The sequence below is a fragment of the Lynx canadensis genome, chromosome E2 (assembly GCF_007474595.2).
Source record: "Lynx canadensis isolate LIC74 chromosome E2, mLynCan4.pri.v2, whole genome shotgun sequence".
NCBI classification, from domain to species: domain Eukaryota; kingdom Metazoa; phylum Chordata; class Mammalia; order Carnivora; family Felidae; genus Lynx; species Lynx canadensis.
This window is the reverse complement of record NC_044317.1, coordinates 46931647-46953998: the sequence shown is the minus strand read 5'-3', so window position 1 is coordinate 46953998 and position 22352 is coordinate 46931647. Positions and strand designations below refer to the sequence as shown.

The following is a 22352-nucleotide window of genomic DNA, read 5'->3' as shown; positions in this document are numbered from 1 at the left end:
CTCTAGGTGAGAGGGGCACAGCCCTGCCCACGAGGGCAGGAGGGGTGTGGCCCACGCGGCAACAACCACGTTCCCAGAACCACGGATTTTCACCTGTTTTGGAGCCACGAGCCCCCTTCAGATTCTCGAGGGTATGTGTGGATCTTCTCACCCCCAGGAAATACACGCACACGGCGTGCACACAATTTCAGGCTCCCAGATGTCCCCCAAACACGTCTGCAGACGGCTTTAGGAGTTGGTGGATTTCAACTGAGACTCCCAGTGAAACAGGGCCCGCTCCCACCCCTACCTCTACTGGAATGGCTTAACCTTCCTGGGGGAGGACAGGCGAATCACCAACAAGATTTTTGGTGAAAGTCAAGGACCCCCTCCCGCTGAAAATCACATCTACTCTTAAAAATATAAATGCAGGTTCTGGGCCCCGGGAGGCTCATCCGTGGACCTCAAATTTGGAGCGTCGGTCCAGAAGATGGGAGGCGGGATGGCGGTCGACGGCCCACCTCTGGGTGCTCGGCTAGGAACAGTTTCTTGGTAGAGGAGGAAGCATATGGCCGAGAGCAGTGGCCGGCCACTCAGACGCCCTCTCCCCTCTCTGGGCCCAATGCGAGACCACAGTTCCAGCATCCTGCGCTGAAGGCAGACTCTGCCAGCCCAGGCCCCCCGTGGATGCGTGAGCGGAGCCCCCCACCGCCCCGGACCCGACTCCGGACTGTTGCATGAGGCGCAAACTTACTGCTCCTTGAGCCACTGAACCCGGGATCAGAGATACCCTCGGAGCAGAGGAGAGCTGGGGAGAGGTGGGGGGAACTGGGGAGAGGCGGGGGAAGCCCGAGCCACCCTGCTCCTCACCCTGCCGTCGTGGGTCAGCAGGATGGAGTCACTCTTGATGTCGCGGTGGATGACGCCCTGCGCGTGGAGCACAGACAAGGCCTGCAGCACGGCCAGGCACACGGCGGCAATCTGCTCCTCATTCATCCTGCGCGGGATGGGGGTCAGCGACTGGGGCAGACAGGGCCCCGGCCGGGGGTCCGAGGGGGACGCGGCCCTCCTGGCCCCGAGACGCGGCCCCGCCCCAAGGGGTCCGAGGGGACTTCATCCTGTCGTGGGACAGGTCTGAGGGGACGCGGCTCCCGCTGGACAGCCTGGGGAGGCAGCAGGCTGGGTGCCCGCCGGGGTCCAGCTGCCTGGCGGTACCTGGTGTGAGTGACGATGTCGGTAAGGGCGCCGCCCTCCAGGAACTCCATCACCACCCAGAGCTCATCCCCGACCAGGTAGCTGTTGTACATCTCCACCACGTTCTCGTGCTGGTAGTCCCGCATGATCACCACCTGGGCACCGGGCTGGGTCAGCGGGGTGGGGAGGGCCACCCTCCCGCCTCCTCTCCCGCCCCGGGCTTGGGCCCCGCCATGCCGCAGGCCCAGTCCCACCTGTCGCTCCCGCTCACCGGGGTCATCCTGGACCGCCTGCCCCAGTGCCAAAGCCAACAGACCCCAACGGCAGCTTGAGGCCTGATGCCTGCGTGGTGGGGGGGCGCCCCCCCACACCCCAGTTTCGGATCCTGCTCTCCGACCAGTCCTGAGCTGGTCTCTGAGTGGCCCTGATGACCAGGCTGGTGTTGGGAGAGGGACTCAGGAAGAGAACATCTACGCACAGGGATGAGACCTCAGCACAAGCAGGTTATCAGCCAAGGTCAGAATAAAAGGCTGGGGGGGATGGACTTCAGGGGCAGAGGGCCTAACGAGGCAAAGCCGGGGCTCGGGGGTGGGAACACGCCGCTTGCAGGGGTCCCGCTGAATAGCTCCCGGTGCAGCTGGAGCCCTGTAATGTTGGGGGGCCGGGGGAAGGCTTATGGGGACAGCTGAGGAGTACTGAGACGGGGAGGCAAAAGCCACAGTTTAGACCACCTCCAGGCCTGCCGTCCTGGGACTCCTGCGTCAGAGTCCGGGGCCTGCTTCCTCTGGGGAAGGAGCCGGGAGTCTGCCTCTGTAACAAGCTCCCTGGCAGACGCCACAAGAGCCAAAGCCAGAGGCTGGACAGAACCAAGGGCCTAGATGGGGGCTGGACCTCAAATGCTCGGCCAAGAGGCCAGGCCTTCATCCTGAGGACACTGAGGGGTGGGGGCGCAGGCGTGGGATAGTCTCACATGTCACATGTCAAAAAGAGCCCTTTAGTGGCTGTGTGGGGAATGCCCAGGGGGCGCCCAAGAGGGGAAGGCTGGGCAGGGCCAAGCGGGAGAGGCTGGGGCTACGCAGGGGCTGATGGGCTGGGAGACGGGGAGGGGCCAGAGCTCTGAGCTGGGGTCAGGGAGGGTGGGGCCTCTCTGAGACAGGGGACCCGGGAAGGGGCAGGGCTGGGACTCTGGGGCCAGTCTGGGAGGGTGTGAGGGGCCTGGGGCTCAGAGAAGGCCAGTAACAGGACAGAGATGCAGCGGGGGGTACGGGGGTGCAGAAGTGACAGCCCGGGGAGGTGTGAGGAGTAAGGAGAGGAGGTAGGCCCAGAACCCAGCCCCAGGGAACCCCAGCCCTGAACGGCCTTCTCCCATCCCCACCCTTACAGGGGCTGGCCCAGAACGGGCCTCGAAACCCACTGGTGGAGGACTCCAAGAGGAGGGTGACGGCGGGGACAGGAGGGGACAGGAGGGGGCCCGAGGCCCACCTCATTGAAGAGCAGCTCGCGCCTCTGCTGCTTGCGCAGATCCATCTTCTTGACGGCCACCAGCCTGCCCGAGCTGCGCACGGTGGCGATGCACACGATGCCCGTGGAGCCCTCGCCGATCTTGATGAAGTTGTCCAGGTAGGAGCGAGGGTCGCCGGGGTCCACCACCAGCTGCAGGGCGGCCCGGAACTGCTCGTGGGATACTCGCTGGGGTTCCCGCTGTGGCGAGCGGGGCCCGGGGGGCCCAGGGGCGGGGGGGACGGCGGGGGTGGTGACGGGGCGGGCCGGGGGGGCCAGCTGAGGCTCGGAGGCATGGGGGCCCAGCACTCCTGGGCTGGGGGGTCCACGGGCTCGGGTGGGAGGCCGGGAGGAGGAGGACTGGGGGACAGCCCGGCCCCCTGCCGACGGCCCATTGGGGGCCAGGTTGTGAGGCTCCCCCTGCAACAGAAAAGAGAGGCAGCTGTCAGTGGAGGGGACGGGGGCCGGCTCTGCTCCCTGAGCAGGACAGGGGCCCTGGCTGCGGGACAGACACATGGCGGTCAGGATGGAGATGGACAGCGGGCTGGGCACAGGTCGGGGTTGGTGGGTGGGGAACAGGGGAAGCTTTGGAAAAAGGGACGGCGGGAGGTCCTGGGGCAGGGGGATTGGTTACCTGGGCACCCCGGGACGGGTGGTCCGTATCGGCCCTCGGGTACGTGTTAAAGGGCCGACCAGCTGCCACTTTTGCCCCACTGGCCAGACCGGCAGGTTGGGGGGTGCCGACGTCAGGCCCAGAGAGGGGGCGTTTATCCCGGGAGGACTCCTGGGGTCCCCCCGAGCCCTCCCTGGAAGACTTGGGCCTCTTCTCTGGCCCCGCCCGCCGCCTGTCACCACTGCCGCCACCCGCCTCGCTGCGACCGGCGACCCGGCCTTGGCCGCCCACTTTCTCTGGGGCCCCTCTGGCCGTGCTGGCCGGCTCTGCGGGCATCCCGTTTTCCTGGCGGGCTCGGGCAGGTGGCGGCGGGCTGTCTCTCCGGAGGGAGTTGGAGCGTGTCACCGACATGTTCTCAAACTCGTCGAGCAGCAGCGTGAGGGCCCCATCCTTGGCGCCTTTGCTGCCCCGCACGATGGTCTGGGGTCCGGGGCAATGGCGGGATGGGGGCCGGGCAAGGAAGAGGAGGACACAGGACGTGGATCCGACACACAAGGACAGCACGACACAACACACACAAAGACAAGACAGAGACGGAATGAAGAAATGCCATGGGGTGATGATGGGGCCGGGCAGTTGGGGGAGGCACCGGCGGGGGAGGGGGGGAAGGCTGCAGCCCCTCCCATACCACTGAGTCGTCTGTCTGTCTATCTGTCTACCGCCGGAAGAGAGCTGGAGGCTTAACCTCCCACAGGGCAGGCTGTGGCCCCTGGGCTGGCTGGGCCCCCTGAGAAGCACTCCCTGTCTTCTGCTCTCCAGGCTGGGAGCGGGCCTCTGCCCTGTGAGCCGGAGGGGAAGGAGTGCAGAGCCCACGCCACCCCATAATCAGCCCCGGAGAGCCGAAAATTACAGGATGCTAGCTAGGGCCAGGGCACGGCTCAGACCTCCTCCTCCCCTGCAGCCCGCGAGGGCCGTCAGCCCCAAAACCACACTCTTGGGTTCCCTGGAAGCCGAGGGTGGAGGACAGGGAGAGTCGGGAAGGACCGGACCCGAAGCGCAGGGCAAGAGTGCCCCAGGAGCAGCGGGGGCAAATGCAAATTCCCATGAGGGCCCGGTGGACCCAGAGTGTGTCCTGAATCCACCCAAGCCTCACCTGCCAAGTCCACCCCGATCCGGGCCATGGCCACCTCCTCCCTCGAGTACTGAGTCAAGGCCTCCAGGATTCCCCCAGCCCCCACTCAGCTGCAGACACATAGGCCTCCTCAAACATACCAGGCACGCTCCCACCTCAGGACCTTTGCACTGACTGTCCGCTCTTCCTAGAACATCTTTCCCCCCAAGTATGCCCACAGCTCCTTCCCTTCCCTCTTTCAGGCTTGCTCGGCGTCTCAGAGGGAAGATTTTGCTGACCACCCGCAGTCTAAAATGCCCGCCCCTAACTCTCCCCGTTCCCCGCCTTCTTTTTTCTCTGGAGTACTCAAAACCAGCAGACACGAAGCACTCATAAGCTGACCATCGCCTGCACTCCCAGTGCAACGTTCATGAAGGCAGCTCCTGTCTCTTCCTGTTTTTGTGCTCTTGCACATCTCAGCGCCCAGAACAGTGTCTGGGAGGTATGGAGACAGTGCTCAGTAAACACTGGCTGAACCGGTGAGTGAGTGAGGGGGGCTGGGAGGAGGCCGCGGGGAGCAGAGAAGCACCCCCATCCCTCTGCTATCAGTCACTGCTATGCGGGGACGCAGGCCCAGGGCGGCCAGGCAGCCTCAGGCCGGAGCTGCCTCTGCTGTGCAGAAAACACCGATGACACAAAAGCCACCTACAGGCCGCAGCGCCCCTGCCCCTGCCTCTCCTGGGCCTGGCTACCAGCGCAGAAGCCCGGCCCTGCCCGGGAGCCCAGTGAAGAAGGAAGATATCCGCTCAGACTCTGGTACTGGGATAAGAGGCTAAGTCCCTGGGGGTTGGGGGAGGGCCCGGGAGGACTGGAGAGATTCCCAGCCGAGGGCAGCGAACACCAGCCCACGTGGCACCTTTGCATGAATTACGACCAGGCACCTCATCCTCCTGGCAGGGCTCACGGCGGACAGGCTAAGCAGGGGCTAGACTGTAGGGGCTCCCCCGGGGAGGCCACAGCCAGTGCTCCAGGGGCCACGGGACCAGCAGGGGTAGAACTGAGGGGGGCTGCGTGGGGCCCAGGAGAGCCAGAAAGAAAGATCCGGAGGTGAAGCCTCGGCTGCTTTAAGCCGTGGCAAAGACTTCAAAATATTCAAAAGGCCTGCGTGGGATGCCCTCACACCTCGGTGGGCCACCGGATGGAGATTCCGGTCATCCTGGTGAGCGTCCGCCCTTGTGTCCCCACCCGCCACACCACGCGGATCACTAAGGGCGCCCTCCCGCCAGGCAGGGGCCGGGCACCAGGAGAGGATGAGTCAGCTGCAGGCCTGTCCCCAGGCGCTGGGCCCGCGGACGGGCACACCCATCTCCGCCCCTAGAACGACCCTGGCTGCATGCCCCTGGCCCCCGGCCCTTCCTGGTTTCCAGTGCCCTTGGGGTGAAGTCCACGCTCTGAAGCCAGCTTCCCGGGCCGGGCAGGCTCACGCCCTGCCACCACCGGGCCAGCCTCACCACGGGCCACGCCTGGGCGCCTGGACCACGCAGACAGGAAAGGGCTTAAGAGCACAGGCCTTGGAAAAAGACCTCCGTTCAAATCCCAACTCCACCCTTTTGCCCAAGGTGGCAGGAAACCAAAGCCCCAAACTGAAAGACCCCCAAGGCTTCACTTGGACCGTTTCCTCCACTAAAAGCCGAGCCTCCTCTCCGTTCGGCACAATGACTCCTCCGCGTCCCTCAGGGCTCAGCTCAGGTGTCCTCCAGAAGCTGGCCGGGACTGTGGGGCTGGGTCAGCAGCTCCTCTGAGCCTAGCCCTGACCATGGGGGATGGGGGGGGGAATCTGTCCCTCGCCCCAGGACAAGTCTCTGCTACTGGGGACAGGGGCATGGAGCCCAGGGAGAGGAGCAGGACTTGGAGGCTGGTGTGGGGGGCTGCTGCAGGGGTCAAGGTAGCGGTCAGTGTTGAGAGGCAAGGGGAGGGATCAGCGGGTGGAGGAGTGAAAGGTCGGCACGGGGGGACGAGGATTGGGGCGGACGGTTGGGGTGTGTCGATCAAGCGTGGGGTTAAGGGCCGGGGGCGCCGTGGGGGGTCGGTGTGGGGCAGGAGGGGTGGAGGTGGGCGCTGGCCTACCTTGGGAGCCCCGGGCTGGATGGAGGTGATGCAGGCGGGGTCCACGAGGGGCTTGGGCCGGCGGGCCGACTCCTCGATCAGGCTCTGCCACTGGCGGGGCAGCCCCGTGAACTTCTGCTCATGCTGGTCAAAGCCCGTATGCACGCGGTGCTCGAAGTTGGATGGCGCGGAGATCTCTACCCGCTTCTTCTTCTTCCCAAACATGGCGCTGAGGCTCTCGGCACCACGAGGGTGCAGACGCGGGCTCCTATCAGCAGGCCTGCGGGAGGGGGCCACTCACCAGAACCCGCCCAGTCCTCTCTGCTCCTCCGGCCCTGCCCTGGTCCTGTCCGTCCTCGTCTCCTCCCTGGTCTCCCGTCTCCCACATGCAGCCCGAGGGACCCTGTGGACACCTGCCCCCGCTCAGAGCCCTCAGCCGAGTCCTCCGGTGGCCCACCCCACACAACCTGCCCTTGTCACCTCCCCTTTGTTTACGTTCACACTGGTTTTCAAACCTCAGCGCCTTTGCACTGGCTGTTCCCGCCCCCTGGGACACTATTCCCCAGTATCCACACATGGCTCCCTCCTTCCCCTCCTTCAAGTCTCAGAGTTGGTGAATCTTCAAGTAAAAGACCACCCCACTAGCCTTCCACGATATCACTTCATAACACATTTAACGTCTGGAAATTCCACTGTTCTTGTGTTTACTAGCTCAGTGTCTATACCCGTCAGCACTGGAATATCAGCACCACAGGCCAGGTCTCACCTGCCCAGTGTCTCTGTGTCCCACCCCATTCCCAGAACCATGCCAGGCACACAGAGTGTGCTCAGTGACCGATTCCTAAAGGCCTGGCCTCAGCTACCTCTGCTTTCCCAGCCCGGAATCTGGGCTAACCCCACACATTTTTGGCTACCTACCCAATCACAGTCCCTGTCCTATGCTCGACCCCTAGGAGTCTCACCGCAACACTCCCACTTTCTAGATGAAGGGACCGAGACTCACAGAAGTGAGTTCACACAATGGGGAAAGTTCTGTGCAGCAGATACGAGCAGACAAAACCACGCCCGCCTTTAGGGGCCGTGGTCTCCAGGTGAATACTTAGCACAGTACCAGGCAAGGCATAAATGCTCAACGAAAGCCAGTTTTACAACCAAAGGGGCTGTAGGGGAGATGCGCAGATCGCAGTGTCCCACAGGGAGACCAGGACGATGAGGGCAAGGGGAGTCAAATGGCCAGAGCACAAATCTCTCTCTGCCACTTACTATGCGTGACCTTGGGCAAGTGACTTGACCTCTCTGTGCCTCGGATCAACCGGCACAGGGCTGCTGTGAGGATTAACTGAGTTAACAGGAGCGGAGCCGGGTGTGGAGTGAGGGCCTTGTCCACGTGTGTGACTCTCGTGAGTAGGAGTATTCCTTGCAGTGTCTGAGGGAGGAAGGGCCCCAGGTCCTGCTCCCCTGTCCCACACATGGGCCCCAGAGTCCCACAGACCTGGTTTGATGCTGGCTGTGCTAGAAGTGCCCTCGGGCAGGTGACGTCTCCTCTTGGGGCCTCGAGTTACTCATCTGTAAAATGGGAAGAAAACCATTCATTCATTCATTCATTCATTCATTCATTCACCAATAACCCACTCCTCTGTGCCCAGTCACGTACTGGTTGATGCTGGGACACAGTGGTGACCAAGATAGCCCTCTGACAGCCCAGAGCGGTCAGGGCTGGGGTCAGGGAGTACCAGACTGGCGTGAAGGATGGTAGGTGGGGGTCAGGGGAGGCTTCCCAGAAGACAGGCCGTGTGAACGAAGGCCCAGAGGATGAGGGGAAACGCACTGGGCGGGGATCTCCGTCTGGTTCATGCTGGCCCGCCAGAGCCTGGCACAGTGCCTGACACAGGGTCGGCCCCAAGCTTAGTAAGTCTTGTGACCTAATGAGGACACTCTCAAGCGTGCCTGGGATGCGGCCCTTCGCCCCCGGTTCTCCTCCCTCCCTGTTCCTCTCCTGTGGGAGCAGCTCTGTGAGGTTAGAACAGGCTGCCACCCCTAGCCCAGAGGTAGGACCATCAGTGGGTAGCCATCTGGGAGAACCGGTCTGGTGGCAGGAGCCCAGTGGGAGGGGGTGGGGACCCAGCAGACAACCTGTCTCAACTGGTCGGGGCCTCCTGGGCAGCAGGTGGCCACAGCCAGATCTGGCCAGGGCTCCCGAGCAGGTCCAATTTCCCAGCTTGCTCTGGGGCCCCTGGCTGCCAGGAAGTGGGGTGTGAAAGCCCTGGCCAGGGCGGGTGCCCCTTTGCCTCTGCCTCTTTCCCTTCTCTGACCCCAACCAAGCCGGGAGCCCCTTCGATGTCTCTCCCCCGTTCCAGCCCACTGACCCCTGCCCATCCTTCCCGGGAGACTTCCATCCCTGTCCGGGCTCTCCAGCCCGTCTGCCCTCGGCTGTCCCCCCCTTCCTAGTACCCGTCCTCGCCTTGTCCCCACGGCCGGACCTTCCCCCATCCTCCCTGCTGTCACCCCGGAGCCTCGCCTCCACCTCCTCACTGTGTTCCCAGAGGTGCCCCCACCCGGCCCCAGGCCCAGCCTCACCCTCACCTTGGCCTCTCTCACGCAGCCCTACCCATCCTCCACCCAGCAGCCCACAGCCCAGGGCACCAAGTCACTCCAGGGGCATAAGATTAGCCACGTGACCCCTCACTAAATCCGGGAGAGGGAGGGGCGGACCCTGAGGTGGGAGGAGCTCAGCACGGAGACGGGGCACGCCACGCGGGAGGCAGCCTGCAAGGTGGGACAGCCAACTCAGAACCCTCCCCCAGAAGCCCCAAGCCCCCCTTGCGCATTGCAGCCCGCCTGTTTATCCTGCCCTCCGCTCGTGTGACCCCTGCAGGGGAAGGGGATGGAAGGACACACCTCCGGATATTTGCCAGGGGGCCACCCCTTCCCTCTGGGCACCTCATGGAGGGCGGGACAAACAGAGGAACTGGCCGTGTTTATAATGATCAGGCCCCGGCTCCACCCTGGGACAGCTCCCAGCTCCGGCGGCTCCCTTGCCCGGCTCCCCGCCCCCACCGAGTCCCCAGGCCCCTGAGCAGCCCGGCTGCTGTGCCCTGTGCCGCCTTGGCTCCTGTCCCTGCCAACCAACCCACCTCGGGAGCTCACTGTGTGTCTGGGGGCCGGCCGCTCGGCCACTCTGTGCCTCGGTTTCCCCCTCTGTTAAAGACAATAATGCCAGTGCCTGCTTCCTGGAGTTCCTACAGGAGTCACAGGTGAGAACACGAGGCCCTGACCGCCTGGCCCGAAAGCAGCTGTGGGCAGCACTGACCTGAGCACCCACTGTGTGCCGGCCCCTCCTCTAAGCACCCTGCCCGGAGTCCCTCATGTAATCTGCACACGTGACCCACGAGGAAGCAGCCACTATGCGTTACAGACAAGGTAAAACGAGGCACGGGGAGGGCACGGTCCACTTGCCCAGGTCACACAGCTTGGCAGCAGAGTGGGGGACACGAGGCTCCAGGCCTGTTAACCCGAAGCCCGTGCCCGGCCAGTTCTCGGAAATAAAGGCGGCTGCCCCCTCGGAGGTCCGTGCGTGCCAGGCTCTGCTCGGCGCCCTCTGCCCCCAGTCCCATTCCGCCCTCACAACCGACTGGCCCCAATTCACACATTGGGAGCCTGAGGCCCGGAGAGAGGAAGTCCCTTGTCCAGGGCATCCGGGATTTGAACTCGGGCAGGTGGGCACCAGAGTCCAGGCTCTTCCCTGCCTGGCCTGCCCGGAGGGCCACAGGGACGCCCTTGTTTCCGTCATCATCGTCATCACCAGGGTGCCTTTCTCCCTCCCACTCAAGCCTCCGGTCCACACCCACACCCTGCCCTTCAGGTCCTGCCCTGACCCTTCCTGGGGCTGAGGGTCCCCTACCCCCTGTCTGACCCGTCCCAGGCCCCCAAGGGTAGAGTGGGGTTCCTGCCCCTGCCTCCCATCCTTATCTGCCTTTACCGCAGCCTTCGGCAGGACAATCTGAAGCAGAAAAGATGTCCACAAACCAGTCCCTGCCACCAAATATGCCACACCGAGGCTCAGCTCTGGGACTTCCATCACTACCACCACCACGAGGGCCCCCGTGACCCTGTGCAGATACGGACGCGGAGCTCACGGACCCCCTATGACCTCGGTGGGGCAGCTATTCTCATTCCCACTTCGCAGACGTGGAAACTGAGGATCACAAAGGTGAAATCTCTTGCTCAGGTTACCAAGCAGAGCTGGGCCTAGAAGACAGGGGTATCTACTACAGGGTCGACCTCCTTAAGCCTTCTGCTGGCCCCCAAGGCTCCTCCGTGTGGCCCCATGGCCTGTACGATCGGCCTGTCACCTCTGCCCCCTTGTTCACTCTGCCCCAGCCACGTGGGCCTCCTTGCTGTTCTTCAAACCCTAGACGTGTCCCCACCTCAGGGCCTTTGCACTGGCCCGTCACCTCACCTGCTGGAACTTCATTCTCCCTGATCTGCACATGGCTCCCTCCCTCCTCCCCGCTACCCGAGTCTGTGCTCAAATATCCCTGCTCCTGTCCCGGCTCCCTCTATGCCTTTTTCTTTGCACCTGTCTTCTGTCTTGCTCCCCAGTGTACCCCGTCTACAACATGGCCCCAGCCCACACTAGGCGCTCAAGGAACCTGTGGTGAATGAACGGATTCATCTGTACCCACTACGCTACAGCCCTGCTTGGACACCTCTGACTCTGCCCGGGCGGTCCCTGGGGCACTCTGGCAGAGATGTGCCTGGGACCCAGGGGCGGTGGGTGAAGCAGCAACGTCAGACAGAGGGAATAGAGGAGGACAGCGTGCAGATGCCTCTGAAGTCTAGGGTCTGATCCCAAGAACGCAGGCCCATTTTGCATTCTACTCTCGTACGGTCATTGCAATTAAAGAAAGTCTTTTGAATTATTCAGCATGTGGGACAGGCGGTTTCCAACCTGTCCCAGCAAAAGCTTCATTTTCTAGTCACCCTTGCGTTCACTGGATCTATACTCTGAGCTTTCAGGAGAAAATGATACCCACCCTCCCACCCACCCAAACTCTCCCCACCAAGGAAATCGGCCCCAGGGGGAGAGCGAGATCCACTTGTGGGACGAAGCTGTGTCTGGGGAGTGTGCGTGTGTGTGCGCGCGCGCGTGTAAAACTCCTTGCCTCCTGTCCCCTTCCCTCCCCCCAGGCTCTGAATAAAGCTGCAGTTCTGGGAGCTGACCTAGCTGGACCCAGGGGCCCAGGGAAAGAACAGGGGATGTGACAGGATCACAGTCTCGCTTTCACGTCCACCCAAACGAACCCCTCGATCAGGAAGAGGACCACGGAGGAGGGCTCACTGGCCCCGGCCTGCACTCAGGGCTTTCACCCCTGGCTCCCATTCACCCTTCTGTCAAGACCTTCACCCACCAGCTTTGGGAAGTCCCTCCTCACCTCAGTTTACCCCACCTCCCCGGGCTGTGTTCTGACAACGGAAGGGGAGTCCGGCCTCCTTTCCCGGCCTCCAGCAGAAGCCTCGCTGCCTCCCTTAATCCCCCACCCTTCCCACCTCCATACCTGTGCTCAGCTCTTGGGTGCCCACCTGTACAGCGCCCTGCCCTCCCCAGTCCAAATCTCTCTCCCAGTCTCCCGCCCCGAGCCGAGTTCCTCCAAGGAATCCTCAGGGACCTTGACCCCAGACCCTGCCACGAGCTCTGGGCCTGACAATACCTACTCTACCCACAAAGGACCCCATCACGCTCCTGCACCCACCCACCGTCGATAGCTACTGAGGGCTGATCTCTGCCAGGCTAGGGCCGGGGCTCCTAGCGGTGGTCAGGACGGCCAGAAGCCTCCGGGCCCGTGCAGAGCTCACGGTCTACGGGAAAGGAGACTGTCGATAAATGAGCTGAATCAGAAAAACATCTAGTAAGTGAGATGGTAAGCGCTGAGAACATACACAAAGGAAGGGTCAGGACAGTGTTGAGGGTCAGGAGAGGTTGGAATTTTCAATGAAGTGATGGGGGGCGTGGCTGGGAAGGGGACACTTGAGCAGCGATCTGACAGGGGAGCGGAGAGGGAATCATTGGGATACCCGGAGGAAGAGCACTGGGCAGGGCAGCACAGAGGGAAGAGTCAGGACAAATGTCCCCAGGTGTGGTCAGAGCAGAGGAGGCCGAGTGGCGGGGCAGGCGGTGGGGGCAGATCATGTAGGGACTTGGGGGCCACGGAGATCACTCTGTCCTTTCCCTGGAGTGAGGCAGAGCCACACAAGGGCTCTGAGCAGGGAAGGGACGTGGCCTGACTCGCGTCCACAGGCTCCCCATGGCCAAGTGTGGGGCACAGACTGGGAGCGGGGAGCCCGGGGAGGTGCAGGACGTGACGGTCCAGCGGAAGACAGGGGTGGGCAGGCCCACGTGGGGGCTCAGGAGGGAGAAGCGGGCAGGCTCCAGGCGTGTGGTAATGGTCGCGATGACGGGACTTGCTGAGGACCGACACCAACTTTCCGTACTGGCTGCAGCAAGCGCGCCACGGGGGCGGGGGCTCGGTCCAGTCTTGCCCATCACCGCACCCCCGGTGCCTGGCACATTCTGCCTACCCTCTCCCGGCCCTTCACATCACCCAACAGGTTACACACTCATGAGTGTGCCTATTGTCTCCCACTAAGTCAGTGGCTCGGCACAGGCGGGACCCACGTTTCAGTTGATTACGGCTCGGTCCCAGCACCTAGCGCGGGCTGTTCCTTCTTGGTGGCCGAGTGGATGGAGGGGACGGGCGCATGCTTTGGTGCCGACTCTGGCCCAGGCCCGCACCAGGCGTGCGGCACCAGGCGTGCAGACAGGCCACAGTGAGCCCTCCACACAGTTCCTCTTCCTTTCTCCTTCCCAAACCAAAACGCTGAGGTCCAGAGAGGGGAAGTCACTGCCCAGGGCTGCCCTGCACCAGATCACAAAAGTGCCCACTCTGACCCACAGAGAAGGTCACCACCCCCTCTGCCTCCTGCTTCCCTGTGGCCCAGGCTCCAGCCAAGGCCTTTGCTCCAGACAAAGGACCCCAGAGGTTTATGGGACAAGAACGACAGCAGAGACAACTCTATGCCGATAACCAGAACCAAGATCAGAAAGGCTGCCTTGGTTAGGAGGGAACCAGAAGCAACGGTAAATCAATGGCTCTCCCCAGGCCTCCCCCTTGGATAAAACTCCCCACTGGGACTTACCAAGCCCCAGACCAGTTGGGCTGTTTCAACCTCTGGACCTCATCCCTCCCACTCTCTTCACTACAACTGCGCTCGCCTCCTGCATTTTTGTCTCAGACACCTCAAGCTTGTTCCAGCCTCAGGGCCTTTGCACCTATGCTTCCCTCTGCCCGGAGCTGCGTGGCTCACCCTCTCCTGACATTTGGGTCTCTGTGCAAATAAATCCTCATTAGAAAGGTCTTTCTTGACCCCTGACAAAGTTTGCACCCCTGCTTTATCCTCCTCTGTGGCATTTATTAGTACCTGACCTCGTGTACATGCGGACTGTTGGTCCCCTCCTCCTCCTCTCCCTGAGAGCAGGGGTCTCATCAAGTATTTGTGGAGCAAAGGAGGGATGCCATTGCCCAAGTGATGCGTCCAGACCCTGAGGGGGGACAGGCGAGGCTGGTGGAGGCGGAGAGTGGACATCAGTCCCCGATCCCTGCCTCACACCACCTGCAAGTCCGATTGAGGCTCCAGCAGGAGTTGGTCTGGGCTTTGGAGACCAAATCCGGCTATTTGTGAAGAAGCTGGTGCGTGTTCCAAACACCACAAGGGGCGCCCACTGCGCTCCTATCCCGGGGCCCTGCCCACCCCAGGGAGGCCCACCCCAGCCACGCTGTGCTGCCGAGGCTCCAAACGTGAAGAAGTGACAGCCTATTTTGGCGACAGGCAAGAGGCAGGTCATACAGTGACAGATGCCGCAGGAAACCCATTGGTCTCCATAACGGGTGAAATCCCATAAGATGACACAGATCCAGGGATCCCCCTGGCCTGGGGAAGTCTGGGGAGCGAGGAGCAGCCCTGCCCCCCCCAACCCGGCCTTTGTGCAGACAGTGCCAGGCAAGGACTCGGGAGGCGGTGGGTGGTTAGGAGTGGGCCACCCAAGCTCTGCCACCGGCTCCACCACTCCCAAGCTGTGCGCCCCTGCGCAAGTGATTCAACCTCTCTGGGTCTCATCCGCAAACCAGGGATGACGACAGTCCCTGTCTCCTGGGACTGTTTGGATGACGGAATAAGGCGACGCGTGAAAAGCATTTAGAACAAGACCTGCCACCAAGCGGGTCCTCGCTACGGGTGAACCTGCTGCTAGGAACAAATAAATGAAAGAGGAGGCCGGGCACAGCCGTCTCCTGGCCAGCACAGGGGTGCCAGCCTGTCTCTGTTGCCTTGCTTTCTCCAGGGCCCGGATGGGGGGCAGAACGGGCTGCACTGTCCGACGACGGGTCTGCCGATCCCGCTGCACCAGGAGCCCTCCGAGAGGGCAGGGCCTGGGGCCATCTCAGCCCCTCTGGGTCCCCAGCCCTGCCCAACACAGGGTGGCGCACAGCTCAGAGCGGCGCTGAATGAAGACACAGTATTTCCTGTGCCCAACCGGGCCGGGCAGGTGCCCAGAGCCCCAAGGAGGCCAGGCGGCTCCTCCGGCAGCCCCGGGCCCGGTGCCCCGCACCCCCCACCAGGCACAACAGGACACAGACACAAAGGGCACCCCCAGAGGTGCCCAGGGTGGGGACAGAGGCCACAACAAGCCTGAAAGTGTGGATGAGCCCCCAGGGACCAGGAAAATCCGACTGGACTTCATTCATTCTTCCCCTGAGGGAGGGCAGGAAGGAGGGAGGGGGTCACAGGCAGGAAAGAGCGTTTGGAGCCCCCCCCCCCCCGCGCCAAACAACTCCCTGCTACACACACACACACACACACACACACACACACACACACGAGCCCTAGACACTGAAGTACATGAAGCCGCCCCACCGCATCTTGGTGACAGCAGCCGTACAGGAGCCTCGGAGCAGGAAAGGACATCCCACCCTGAGCCTTAGCTTCCGCCTCCGGAATATAGGCCCCAGCAGCGCGTGGCCAAGCTCCGAGTGGGAGAAGCGGCCGTGAAGAAGGGCCTGGCCCGGAGGAACCAGAATGGAAGGGCCAGGATAATCGGCAGCCCCGCAGCTGCCTCTCCACACAGAGTACAGAGACCACCCCCCACTCCCCGCCGAGACGCACAGACTCCCGAAAGAGACCCACAACACATGCCAACGAGATACACCATACAGACCAGCCACCCACCTTAAAACACAGGCACCCGCGCGCATATACACAATCCCAGATGGTCCACAACTGTCGGATTTACCTAGAAAGGACCCAGACACATACTCAGGAACACTCCCCGAGACAGAGTTAGACCCCGAGACCCACACAACCCTAGCTCCACACACAGAAGGTAACGAGACCCCACACCAGACCCAGGCACACCCATGGCCAACCCCAGGGTCATCTGGGGTGACCCAGCGGGGCACAGCCCCTCAGGACCACCCCCACGAAAGCAGGCCCCAGGAATGTGCCCCCACAGAGGTGCTCAGGGGCCTGCGCTGAGGCACGCAGGAAGCCCCAGGAGACAGACACCTGCCTCTGAGCACGTGGAAACACGGCCACCTCGCCCCTGGCCCCGAGATCGGTGTGAGCCCTTGAGCACGTGTTACCCTGGCCCGGGTGGCTCTGGTCGCCAGGCGGTAGGACTGCCCTCCCACGCCCCATGTGGTCCTCCCCTTTCCTCCCCTGCTGCCCGAGGCCAGGGTCGGCTCACCTCCACCATCCTCTTCCCTTGTCCCGGGCCACCCTCACTGGGGCAGGCCAGCAGACAGGCTTCCAGCCGGCAGAGCAGTGAACGGGGATCAAGGGGTTCCCCGGCCCACGACGCAGGCGCCCACCAAAGAGAGCTGGCTGGCTCTGCACCCCAGCCTCTCTGGCAGCGGGTGGTGCCGAGGCCCGCCCTGGCAGGAGCCGCGCTCGGAGGGGGGAGGGAGGAGGGAGGAGGGAGGAACAGAGGGAAGGAGGGGCCGAGCCTGGAAAGCCGGGGCCACGTGGCCACAACTGCCCCGGCGGAGGGAGGACCTGGGCAGGGACACAGCAACGGGGGACCCAAGCCCCAGCCCTTTGCTTCAACGGGGTAGTTCCCCACTGGCACCCCACACCCCCGTGCCAGGCTTGGTGCCAGGGGCCAGGGAAGCAGTGGCCACACAGCATGGGGCTGAGTACTCGAGAGTGGCTGGCCAGGCAGCCAGGTTTGAGATGACAGTCCCGGCTGGGGGAGGGGGGCGCTGGTCAGGGTGGGGGGCCCCTCCGAAGCGGAGGGGCAGCTGGAGATCCAGAGCTTGCTGTCTCTGCCCCCACCGGCCACCTCGTGATTCCAGCAAGAGCTCCGAGAGGGGCCGCGAAGGGGGCCTCTCCTGCTGTACCCCACTCTCTCATTAGATGCAGGGAAGGTCACGGCGGACCCCTGACATGGCCATCTCTAGGCGCAAAAGTGGGACTGGTGGGCCTGAATGGTGGACATGTGGAGGGAGAAAGGCGGGGAGGGCTGGGGCCTTGTCACGCCCCGCTGGCTCCCATCTTCGAGGATGCAACTAACCTTCTGCAAGTGAGGGGCCCGACTCTCCAAGAACTGACTCTGGGCTGGGCCCGCTCTCGGCACCTACAACACACTCACCACTGCCCTAAAAGGGAGAGGTACTTTACCAGGGTCCTTTTACAATGGAGGAAACTGAGGCCCAGAGAGGTTGAAACACTTGCCCCAGGCACCCAGCAGGGAGATCGGGCACCAGGCTTCCCGGACAGGCCTCTGTGCCCTTCACCAGCTGTCCTGAGCATGAGGCTGGCTTGCCCTGAACCCCCATTCCACACAGGAGAGAGATGTTTAGAGAGGGGAAACCTAGAAGGTGTGTGCACACCCCGCCCCACCTCTGTCTCCCTCTTCCCTCCCCTTCCAGATCTTACTTCCTCTACAAAGCCTTCACCGGCCCAGGTCAGAGCGCACTGCGTAAAATGTGTTTTGTGTGTCTGTCTGTCTTCTCCCTGACAGGGGACTCGGGGGGCAAGACGGTGGGGCTGCCTGCTGTGTCCCTATCCACATTTCCGGCCCTGCCTCAGACACCTTCTTCTCCAGGAAGCCCTCCTTGACACCGGGCTGGGTCTGGTACCTCCTCCAGACCCCATCCTGGTGCTGACTCCTCCAGGCCACGCTGTCTCTGCCATGTCGGTCTCCCTCATTCGTTCACACATTTCCGGAGCTCCCGGCACCTGCCAGGCCGGCCTGTTGGAGGCCCTGGCAATTCAGCAGGGAACAAACTAGACAAAACTCCCTGCTCCAGGGACTGACGTCGAGTGGGACTGCTTCCCTATGGGGGCGGGGTCCCGTGAGCGGCGGAGACCAGGTTCTCAGGTTCTCACAGGTGGCCTAGGACGGGTGCCCAGTCGATGGTAAGCCCGTGAGAACAGCGAGCAAGTGGCCCAGGCGGGCAGGTGGACAGAGAAGCCTGTGTCCTTCCCACTCTCCTGCTCTGGCGCCTCTACAGTGACGACTCCCGGCGGCCAACTCCCCGAGGACTTTATCACGGGGACCAGGAGGACCGCACCGGCTCCAAGGTCCTGGAAACCCCACCTTCCCTCCTCCTGTCTACCACCCACCCACCAAGCCAGGGGCTCCCAGTCAGGCCCAGGCTGGGTCCGGCATGGGGGGGCCACAGCAGGGCAGGTCTAGGAGACCCCAGAAGTCCTAGATCCCAGGCCACGCCCTCCTATATGGGGTGGGGCACCTGTCAGGCAGCCGCCCAGAGAGAAGCCAAGTGGGTGGGCCCCCAGACCTTCCCAGACCGGACAGGCAGGTTTGGGCTCGGGCTGGCTGGCTGGCTGGATTGGGCAGTTCTGGCCAGCCAAGGGAAACTAGATCCCAAGGGGAGGGATGGGGGGAGAGGGAGGGAGCACTCTTTCCCCAGAAGCCACACTGGAAACAAGGGGTCCTCCTGGGAACAGGCTTCAGGGGCAAGGAGAGGTGGCTCCAGGATCATCTCACACCGGAACAGATTGTTATACGGCTCTGTGTACATAACCCCCAAGTACAGACTAAACCAATAAACCCATGCAAAATTCATCACACTCCGTCAATCTGGGCTTCATCCATCCCCTTTCTTCCCTTTCCTTCTCTCTGGCTCTACAGGACACAGGCCCAGGGTTCAAAAGCCAGTGGCACCAAAGGGTAAACAGTGACAGGACTGCGCCCTCCCGGGCGGCCCCAGCTCAGCCCCAGAGGCAACCTCTACGCAGTTTCTTTTCTTTTCCTGAGAGAGCCTGCACAAACGCGCGCGTGTGCACGCGTGTGCGCACACGTGCTCGCACACCGTTTGAGAAAACAAAAACAAAACAGAAATGGCAGCACACCACGCGTACTCTTCCGACCTTGCTTTTCTTAAAAACGTGCCTTGGGTCCTCCGCACTCCCGGCACAGGGGAGGAGCTCAGCAGCACCCAGCGGAGGTGAAGACACACCCTGGGGACCTAGCACGTGCTCTCCCGGGCACATTCCCTCGACACCTAGAAAGCGCTCTCCCGGGCACGTACTGAGCTCTCCCGGCCAGCGGACTGCTGGCCTCAGGGACGCACCCGGGTAAGTTCCCGCAGCACAGTCGGAATCAGCTAGAGAGACTGGGAGCGACGCACACGCTCGTCCCCCAGAGACGGATGACCATCTGGGATGTGCTGGCTCCGCGGGGTGGTACGCAGCAGTGAGAAGAAATGAGCCACAGCTACCTGTGAATGGACAGTCGAAAGCGAAGGAGCAAACCGCAAAACAATGCGTCCCATGACTTCGTTTAGAAAGAGCTCAAAACTAGACACAATGAAATATGCTGTTTAAGGATGACGACAGAGGCGGCAAAACCCAAGGAGAAGCACCAGGCGGTGACTGTCTCCAAAGGCAGGTGAGGGGCGGCCTCTGGGGCAGGGAGGGCCTGAGAGGGGGTCCTGGGGGGCTGGCGCCAGCTGCTTCTTCTCCTGGGGCGGGGGCGCTAGGTGGGTTTCCCCTTCACAGTAACTGGTTACGCTACACATTCGTGTCTGATACCCTCCTCGGCATGCAGGCTAACGATTTCAAATTATGTTACGGGGGTGCCTGGGCAGCTCAGTCAGTTAAAGGTCTGACTTCGGCTCAGGTCAGGATCTGCTGTTCCCAAGTCGAGACAGCTCAGAGCCTGGAGCCTGTTTCTGATTCTGTCTCCCTCTCTCTGCCCCTCCCCCACTTGTGCTGTCTCTCTCTCTCTCTCTCTCTCTCTCTCTCTCTCTCTCTCAAAATAAACATTAAAAAAATTTTTTTAAATAAATAAAATCACGATGTTAGACACAAGTACATACGTATATATATGTATCTGTGTATGTGTTTATGTATGTATAATATACACACGTTATATACATAGTCTTTACCTGTCTTAGGTGATTTTCCAGGCCTCGATCGTTGCAAAGCACTGCGTGCACTTGAGCTGTTGCGCGGAAGGACCGGGATGCCCGAGCCAGTCCCCACGGGGCCAGGTAGGTGGTTTCCAGCCTTCTGCTCTTACAAATGGTGTGGCAAAACGACGCCCGTGTGCAGATGTCACTTCACGGGTGTGCCAGCATGTCTGTGGGCCACGTGCTGACAAGCGGGCTCGCTGGACAAGGACCATCACCGCCAAGCCGCCCACATGAGCGCTCCCCACCCCCCACAGCCCCTCGGCCTCCCAGCCCAGGGTGCTGTCTCGCTCTCTTCGCTCCTTGCCTGTCAGATAGGGGAGGTCTGGCCCCTCTCGGCCTACTTTTCATTTGCATTTTCTACTTAGGATGCACACCCCATCGTAGTTTGAAAGCCATCAGGCTCCTTTCCCGCCGAGTGTCTCCACCAAGCCTTTGCCTATTTTCCACGGGCCCAGGAAGACCTCTGTAAATCCATCTATGTCCCTTTCCTGCCGAAACGCTAGCGGGCACGCACGGCTAAAGCCACCCCCTCTCCAGGGTTCCCCAGGCTCTCCCAGCCTCTCTGGGCTCATATCCTCACCTTCCCTTTCCCCCCAATCGCGGGTGCAAATTCCTGCCCACGTTCAGGGTTTCTGTCAAGAGAAATCCAATCCATGTCTGCCCTGTGTCACCAGGGCTGGGGCGGGGGTGCAGCCTGGTCCCTGCCCACTGGGGCCCCTGATCAAGGATCGGACAAATGAAATGTGAAATTCCAGCTGAGCCAGGCTGGTTGGAGGGACGAGAACGCGGCGGAGCAGGGCCAGAGAGGGGCAGCAGCCAGGCCACAGGCGAGCCAGGGGGAGCCGGGTGGGTGCTGGCGAGGGGCCTGTCCTTGCCAGAGAGAACTCTGGCTGTCCCGTCTGCGGAGGACGAGACCGAGGTGGCTTGAGTGGGTGTGGGGGACAAGTGACAAGACACAGCATCGGTCCAGGCAACTGATGAAGGCAGCCGGGACAGCGGGACGCAGAGAGAGGGGGACAGGCCAGGGCGATACTTGAGGAGTCAGATACAGGGGCTGAGGACGAGGCAGGCGTCAAGGGGGTCTCGGAAGTTGGGTAAACCACAGTGCCACCTTCCACACAAAGGGGCCTGAGAGGAACTCCAAAAGCGACAGGCCCCAGGCCCAAGAATTCTGGAACAGAGGAAAGTGGAGGCCTCACTCCCCCTGATGTGAAGGCCCACTCACAAAGCCGCAGTAATCAGTGCGGATAAACACATACGGGTCAGCGAGCCGGAGCGAGGACCCGCAAACAGACCTGCACAAATATACACACTGGTGTTTAAAAAACTCATTTTGCAGGGCGCCTGAGTGGCTCCGTCGCTTAAGCGTCCGACTCCCGATGTCAGCTCAAGTCACGATCTCACGGTTGGTGAGGGCGAACCCCATTGGGGCTCTGTGCTGACAGAGCCTGCTTGGGATTCTCTCTCCGCCCCTTCCTGCGGGCACACGCATGTTCTCTCTCTCTCAAAATCAATAAATATACTTAAAATAAATAAACACTGGCTTTTCCTTCTTTGTGGTAAAATATACACAATATTTATCATTTCAACCATTTGTGAAGTGTATAATTCAGCGGCATTAAGTATCTCCTCAGTGTTGTGAACCCATCACCACCGTCTACACCCAAAATGTTTTCGTCATCCCCAGCAAAAACCCTGCAGCCATGAGACAGCAGCGCCCATTCCCTCCTGCCTCCCAGGCCCTGGGAGGCTCTGTTCTACTCTCTCCGGGAACTTGCCTATTCTGGGTGTCTCCTTTAAGTGGGATCTTACACTTCTCCTATGTCTGGCTTCTTACGCTAAGCATAATGTTTTCGAGGTCCATCTACGTGGGAGCATTTTTCAAAATGTCACTCATTTTTGTGGCTGAAAAATAACTCACTGTGTTGTATATATACACATCCTATTTTGTGTATCCATTCATCCGTTGATAGCCACTTGGGTTCCCTCTACCTTCTAGCTATCGTGAATAATCCAACTACGCACACTGATGTACAAATATCTATTCAAGCCTCTGCTTTCAACTCTTCTGGGTATATACCTAAGGAGTAGAACTGCCAGGTTATATGATGGTTCTGTGTTTAACCGTTTGAAAAACTACCAGACTGTTTTCCACGGCGGCTGCACCGTGTTACATTCCCATCGGTGATGCGTGAGGGCTCCCAGCTTCTCCACATCCTCGCCAATACTTGTTAGTTTCCCTTTACTGGTAACATTTATCCTGGTAGGTGCGAAGTAGTATCTCGCTGTGGTGACTTACTTCTGGCCCCCCAAAAAGCACAAGCAACGAGCATTTCCTGTAAACGGTGCTGGAATC

General features: G+C 61.5%; 1 protein-coding gene and 2 long non-coding RNA genes across 8 annotated transcripts in view; 2 read left to right on the top strand and 1 right to left on the bottom strand.

The window, feature by feature from the left end:
- Positions 1–22352, bottom strand: part of PAK4 (p21 (RAC1) activated kinase 4) — a 44868-nt gene that overhangs the window by 2833 nt on the left and 19683 nt on the right. The window contains exons 1-7 of one of the 6 annotated variants that reach the window (XM_030298814.1): positions 19970–20129; positions 7996–8069; positions 6525–6783; positions 3308–3766; positions 2656–3093; positions 1195–1328; positions 850–976 (exon numbers count right to left, since the gene is read on the bottom strand). In XM_030298814.1, the coding sequence (XP_030154674.1) occupies positions 850–976; positions 1195–1328; positions 2656–3093; positions 3308–3766; positions 6525–6728 (1362 nt within the window). In that variant the 5' untranslated portion in view covers positions 6729–6783; positions 7996–8069; positions 19970–20129. Of the gene's footprint in view, positions 1–849; positions 977–1194; positions 1329–2655; positions 3094–3307; positions 3767–6524; positions 6784–7995; positions 8070–9086; positions 9142–15785; positions 15837–16302; positions 16438–19969; positions 20130–22352 lie in introns of those variants that run through there. The other 5 variants (XM_030298812.1, XM_030298813.1, XM_030298811.1 and 2 more) reach the window with 5 other exon arrangements.
- On the top strand, positions 9233–10539 carry LOC115502950. Its single transcript, XR_003965257.1, has 3 exons — positions 9233–9276; positions 9749–9923; positions 10488–10539. It is a non-coding gene; the product is annotated as an uncharacterized LOC115502950 (long non-coding RNA).
- Positions 10649–11425, top strand: LOC115502952. Its single transcript, XR_003965258.1, has 2 exons — positions 10649–10713; positions 11106–11425. It is a non-coding gene; the product is annotated as an uncharacterized LOC115502952 (long non-coding RNA).